At 37.4% G+C, this 6405-nt stretch overlaps 2 protein-coding genes across 2 annotated transcripts; one reads left to right on the top strand and one right to left on the bottom strand.

Annotated features, from left to right (window-relative positions):
- Positions 1-1541: 1541 nt before the first annotated feature.
- Positions 1542-2048, bottom strand: LOC102607827 (histone H4). Its single transcript, XM_006474116.4, has one exon. The coding sequence runs from the start codon at positions 1964-1966 to the stop codon at positions 1655-1657; it is 312 nt and encodes a 103-aa protein (XP_006474179.1). The 5' UTR covers positions 1967-2048; the 3' UTR covers positions 1542-1654.
- Positions 2049-3323: 1275 nt separating this feature from the next.
- LOC102607526 (DNA repair protein XRCC3 homolog) lies at positions 3324-5110 on the top strand. Its single transcript, XM_006474115.4, has one exon. The coding sequence runs from the start codon at positions 3398-3400 to the stop codon at positions 4361-4363; it is 966 nt and encodes a 321-aa protein (XP_006474178.2). The 5' UTR covers positions 3324-3397; the 3' UTR covers positions 4364-5110.
- Positions 5111-6405: the final 1295 nt, after the last annotated feature.

Genomic DNA, 6405 nt, shown 5'->3' on the forward strand with positions numbered 1-6405 from the left:
AAGCAACACGTGTGGAGAGAAAAAAAGTAAACGGTGCGTTTTGATTTCGGGGCGCAGATTCGGGTAGTAAATTTGGGGTAAATAGGTTTTTCCTTAATTTAAACCCGACTTAGTTAATGCGGCAACTTGCTGCATTAGCTTGGCCCAATAATGTGGTGTTACTATAGGCAATCGTTCCGTGTTTTTAGAACATTTCCCATGCCCGTCATATTCGGGTGATTAAGGGTCTTAACGAGTCTCAACAACCAAACGTGGGTAAACATGGGGCATCGTGTTTTCTCCACCGGTTTGAGGCGTGGCGAAATTATCATGTAGTTGTGAGATCGTGCCCTCCTTCTGAGTGACAAACGTCTGATCGGTATGAATTTTTAGTCAGCACTCGTTTTTGGTCGATATGTACTCTCTAACGGATATGCCACAAGAAATCTGCTCATACCATTCAACCGAGGAGATTCACCCTCGGAAAAAAAAATGAGAATATGCCCGATTGGTACTTTTTAATTACTCAACAAAAACCTCATTTCTTGGTATCTAACTTCAGACGGGTAACGTAGATAACGCATGAATTACACTGCCTTTTTCCATTTCAGATGAGAACCGTTGGATCTGTTGACTTACTATCTATGGTGGATTCGCTAGAAGACAAACGTCTGTGGTTAGAAACCGCTTGGGCAAAGTAGCTGGACCCTAATGCTCAACCCATTATTGCAACAATATTATTATTATATTATTTTCTTCAATTTTCTCATTTTCTTTTATTTATAAAAATGTTGTGAATGTGACAACTAAAATTGTAGTGTAAATTTGTAACGAAAGAAATTGTGTTACATTATATAATATTGTAAAAAGAAATTTACAGTATAATTCATTGGTAACTCTTTTTTGACTATTTAACTATTTAATTTTTTATTACTCTTTTGAAGTCCTTAATGAGACCTGAATTTATTTCTTTTGTAATAATAATAAAAAAATTAACTACAAGCATCCTCTTAAGCCAACGACGGGCAATGCTAGAGCTCGGACCTTTTGTCCTTTAATAAGAAAATAAATAGACAAAATATTTATCTTGTTGGACGCCTAATGCGATCTTTGTTTGTGAAACAATTTTTCCACACTACAGAACTTTACATACTGTACAAAAATACCAAGACACTAAAATTGTGGGGTGCGTATAGTAATAACCCGCCGAGAAGAAGTATGCTCCTTGGTTTACTAATGAATTGGTGTGCTCTAAACAAACCAAGTACATTTTGCAGAAACCACAGAAACTTTATCCCTCGCCAAGAGTCTCAACTTCATTCGGCGATTTGATTCAAAAGATTAAACAGCCGCTTCCTAAATTAATTTCTGTGCTATAATCCGGTAACAAATTTCATTTACTTTTTCCAAGCTCGAGCACAGAGCACTTAATTACGGACAAATCAATTATTTTTGTTTCAAGAGATTTCCCATTACCATGCCGTTCAATTGAATCACAATTTCCCGGCATCCAAACACATTTAGCCCCAAAATTTCCCCGAAAAAAAAAATGAAATCCAGAGTTTTAGCAACAATTAACATAAAATTTCATTGATAGACCAAATATCAATACAAATTACAAAGTCATCAGATACTCAATAGCATTCCAAAACATAAAAATTAAGAAACCCTAAATTTAACCACCGAAACCGTAAAGGGTCCTGCCCTGCCTCTTCAAAGCATAAACAACATCCATGGCGGTGACAGTCTTACGACGAGCGTGCTCAGTGTAAGTCACAGCATCACGAATCACGTTCTCCAAAAAGATCTTCAAAACCCCGCGAGTCTCCTCGTAAATCAGACCGCTGATACGCTTGACTCCGCCACGCCTCGCCAGCCGCCGGATAGCCGGCTTTGTGATCCCCTGAATGTTATCCCTCAGCACCTTGCGGTGCCTCTTCGCTCCTCCCTTTCCCAATCCTTTGCCCCCCTTTCCTCTTCCTGACATTTCTCTTCTGCTTTCCTTCTCTCTCTTTTCAGTTCTTTAATTTTATGCTTCTTTTATTTGTTTCATTCGTTGAGGTGACGAAGGGCGGAGGGGTTTATATAGGAGGCTAAATGGAGTGATGGCCGTTGGATTTAGAGCGATCCGTGTGAAGGATAGAATTTGGAATATTATCCGTTGGATTGTGGCTTATTGAATTTGAGTGGTGGATCGCGGGGGGTTTTGGAAATTGGGAACGAGCGGGTGGATGCTTTTGGGGGGAACTGGAACTATGAGAAAACTTACTTTTAGTGGTAGGCCGGGAAAAAGAAAAAATTTGTTTTGCCGCGTTTGGTTGGCTTAAATTTTTAGCGTTATCAATAAAGAACCCATTTCTTTATTTTAATAATCATATATTCATATTGACAAAAATGATGTCATACATTCAATTTTTTTTTAAATTTTTTGAGAACCCATTTTCTATTTTAATAATCATATATTCATTTGATATTCTAAAAAAAAAAAAAGATTAATGATTTGATTAATGCAAACAAAAAGTAAAAACAATTTCCTCTTAATTTGTGTGTCCCGCGATTCAATTCTTTGATACAGGTCATTGAAAAAGTTAAAACTTGATAGATTTATATTAAAAAGAATTAACCTGTTTTTTATAGAAGAAAAATTACTGATTAATAATGTTCAGTCTATACACAACACATACAATAGATATTCAAGTAAAATAATTATAACCTTATCAAAATAACTTGACCTGTTACTAGATTTTCTTTGGATCAGATAATTGAACATATTTTATTTGTACCACCAAATCAACATTAACTTCAATTTTTATTATTTTCCTTCGTGCTATTCCTCTTCGAGGTTTTTCATTTATCTAACTAAACAATCTAAACTTGGGAACTATTTTTTCAATTAAGATTTATATTTATGGGGCATGATTATATTTTTTGTATGTTAGGGTTTATTTTTCGTTTCAAGCTACAAGCAGCAAATCGTTATTATTATTATTATTTTGAAAACCGATCGCTTTATCGTTTGTAAACCTCATTCTAATGGCAAAGACTGAAATAAAAAGGCTTATTCTAATGGTAAAGATTGAAATAAAAAGGGCTTAGTATGTTATTGAAGGAGCTTTAAAATCTAATTTGTTATGCCCACTACTTATCGAGTTACTGTTACTCTTTAAAAAGATGTAATTTTTGCACTTTGATTTTCTCACAAATCCTCGGTATAATTCAATAGTTTATCCGATCGTGTATTGTAATGTATTTTATGTTGATTGGTTTTGATGTGTGTCATACCACTACATCATAATAAAAGAAAGAATAAATAAATAAACAAAAGTAAAGTAAAGTGAATAACATAAAATTTACTATCTCCGACTCCGAATATTAATTTTCTTAATTAAAAATTTAAAATCATAAATCTGATTAAGTCATGGAACAAACAATATCAACCCATATTCATTTAGCGCCAATTTTATTTTGGTCGTTAATGGGTACGCCTATGACACCACAAAATTTGCTCGACAACCCATTAACGACCGAAAAGTGCACCGTGGGCTGCCCCATAATCGACCGTTGCCTTGGTGGCGGCATTCCCTGCAACTCGATAACGGAGCTGGTAGCCGAAAGCGGCTCCGGCAAGACCCAGTTCTGCCTCCAACTCACCCTCTCCGCCCAACTCCCCAGCTCCCATGGCGGCCTCTCCGCCTCTTCTCTCTATCTTCATACAGAATTCCCCTTTCCCATGCGCCGCCTCCACCAACTCAGCCACACATTTCGGCCCTCCAACGACCATAACCCATGCGATTACGTATTTGTTCAGAGCGTCCACTCCGTGGACCAACTGCTCGATATAATGCCTAAGATAGAATCTTTTATTAAAAATTCTTCGAACTCCAGATTGCCCATTAGGCTTATAGTCATTGATTCCATCGCAGCGTTGTTTCGGTCTGACTTTGACAACACCATGGATGACCTTAAGAAAAGGTCGTTTTTGTTTTTTAAGATATCGGGGATGTTGAAGGCGATGGCTGTGGGGTTTGGTTTGGCAGTTCTGGTGACCAACCAGGTGGTCGATTTGATGGAGCCAAATGAAGGGGTTAATGGGTTGAGAGTTGGGAATTTAGGTTGCTTGTACTCTTCAGGGAGACCAATTTGTCCGGCTTTGGGGATAGCCTGGGCTAATTGTGTGAATTCGAGGTTGTTTTTGTCTAGGAATGAGGATTTTGTTGTCCGAGAGAATCAGATGGTCAATGGTGGTGTTGGCGGTAGTGGTAGTGAAGATTTTGTGTGTAGGAGGACAAGGAGGTCGCTTCATGTTGTTTTTGCCCCTCATTTGGCTGATACATCTTGTGAGTTTGAGATTACTAGAGAAGGTGTTTTTGGATTTGAAAGATAGTGCTATGTAAATTATGTCATCTCAGACGTATTATTGCCAAATTTCTTGAATTTTGTTCTCAAGTTTATGTGTGCACTTTTGGGGGAAGAAGAGCAAGAGCTTGTATGTGTCTTTTTTGATTTCGTTCTATTTATGCAACGTCATTCTTATTTATCATGATCTTTTTGGAGTAATAGCGCGACATTGGCAGAGACAATTTTGTTTAGCTTTTCTTTTCAGGTGTAAATTGTTTGATATTTGGTGCTTAATTCTGTTGGACCATCTTTATGTATTTACTCATCAAATTTACATTTGTCTTGCACTTATTTCTGTGGTCACTGAATCCATACATGATGTAAATGATAGTTGGAATTACCTGTGGTGTTATGTAGTCTGACCTGGGTCAGTTCAGGCGAAGTCTGATCTTACAGAAGCTGTTTAGAACTCTGTTGAGGAGCTCTTTTCTTCTTTCTAATAGCAATAAACTCAAGCGGCTGCATGATGGTTTCTTGACTATTAATCTGTACAAGTTTGTTTTTCAGATTACGATTGACTTGACTCAGATCGTTGATTGGAATGTTTCAATGCTAAGACATTGAAGCACCGGAAGAATCAAATTGCCATTCCTCCTATCTCATTGGAGTCGAGCCTTGTTCTAGAAAGAAGCCTAATTTGACGTCTGTGGTTTCGAATTTTCATTTTATCTTATATAGGATAAACATTTTGGCCTTTGTAGTTTTACCTCAGCAATGCCTCTTTACACCTTTATGTAATCTGCTATAGTTTCAAAACAAGGTAAACTGGAAAGATAAAACAGCAAGAAAGAACCAGCAGCAGCCATTACATATGCTCACTTGCTAACTTATGTGAGCATGGCACATCAGCAACGCATATTTCTATTCCTCTGTCTTGCTGATTTCTCTGTACTCTCATTCAGTTCATATCTTCAATATCCTTTTGAAATGGAGCTAAACTCTACTGTTTTAGATAATGGATAAAAGAGCTATATTTCATCATTTTCATTTTCCTATACCAGATTTTTTAGTACTTGTGTCTTTTTCTCCATTTTTAGGTATTGAGCCACAGCCTAGAAGGCTTCTTGCACTGATGGTCTGATACCATCCTTACATTTTTTTCAGAGTGTTGTATTGGCAAACGATATCCTTTCATTTTTTACAGTATTGTATTTAGCAAACGCTAGCATGAAATGGAGTTATATATTTACTGAAGTTCAATGAATTTTTTTTTTTTATTAAGACCAAGAACTGATTTCCTATGTCCTTGCGTTGTGTTGAGATGGCGTGCTCTATCAATGCATAAGCATATAGTATAGAACTGTATTTTACGTTGTTCACTTCTTTGATTTACAGGAATCTGCGCATAAAGGAATCTAGACTAAAATCTGTGGCCTCAATTTTGTTGCATGCATAAAGGACTCAATACAGACAGTTAATTAGCTGCTCGGAGAATCCTCTCGGCAAGATCCCTATTCAGTATGCTGTCACTTTCTCCAAATAGAAGCTCCATTGGCATGTCCTCTTCAGTCTTCACTGGCAGCATTGCCATACTTCTCCATAATCTTTTCTTTCTTACACAACCTCTTCTTCTCCTCAATATCCTTCTCCCACCTATAATGCAACTCAGCCTGCGTCAGAGCAGCCTCTGGGTGTATGTCTTGCCCTCTTCCGGAAGCTTTCCATGCATGAATATTGACTTGCTTCCACTCCAATGCTTGCCCACCCATTCTATATCTGTTATATCCTGCATAGAACTTCTCATTCGGATTGTCATCAGGGTTGAGATCCTCCCGCATAGACCGAATTTTTGGATCATAATATGCGGAATTTTCATCAAGATTCAGGAGATACTTAGGTATATCTTCACGAATACGCAAATCTCTATTAGTTCCCGTGATTCCACTGCCATTACCACAAACACCCTTCTTAACTTGGGGCAAAATTCGTAGTGTCACTCTCATCAAGCTTCAAACCATCTTCGTTATAAGCTTCATGTCTCTTACTGACATCACGGGCATACTTTGCTGGATCATAACAATCTTCTCT

The sequence above is a fragment of the Citrus sinensis genome, chromosome 9 (genome assembly GCF_022201045.2).
Source record: "Citrus sinensis cultivar Valencia sweet orange chromosome 9, DVS_A1.0, whole genome shotgun sequence".
In the NCBI taxonomy this organism is placed as follows: domain Eukaryota; kingdom Viridiplantae; phylum Streptophyta; class Magnoliopsida; order Sapindales; family Rutaceae; genus Citrus; species Citrus sinensis.

Bases quoted from the DNA above. Each gene is read 5' to 3' on its own strand.
- LOC102607827 (XM_006474116.4), bottom strand. From the start codon at position 1,966: ATGTCAGGAAGAGGAAAGGGGGGCAAAGGATTGGGAAAGGGAGGAGCG.
- LOC102607526 (XM_006474115.4), top strand. From the start codon at position 3,398: ATGGAACAAACAATATCAACCCATATTCATTTAGCGCCAATTTTATTT.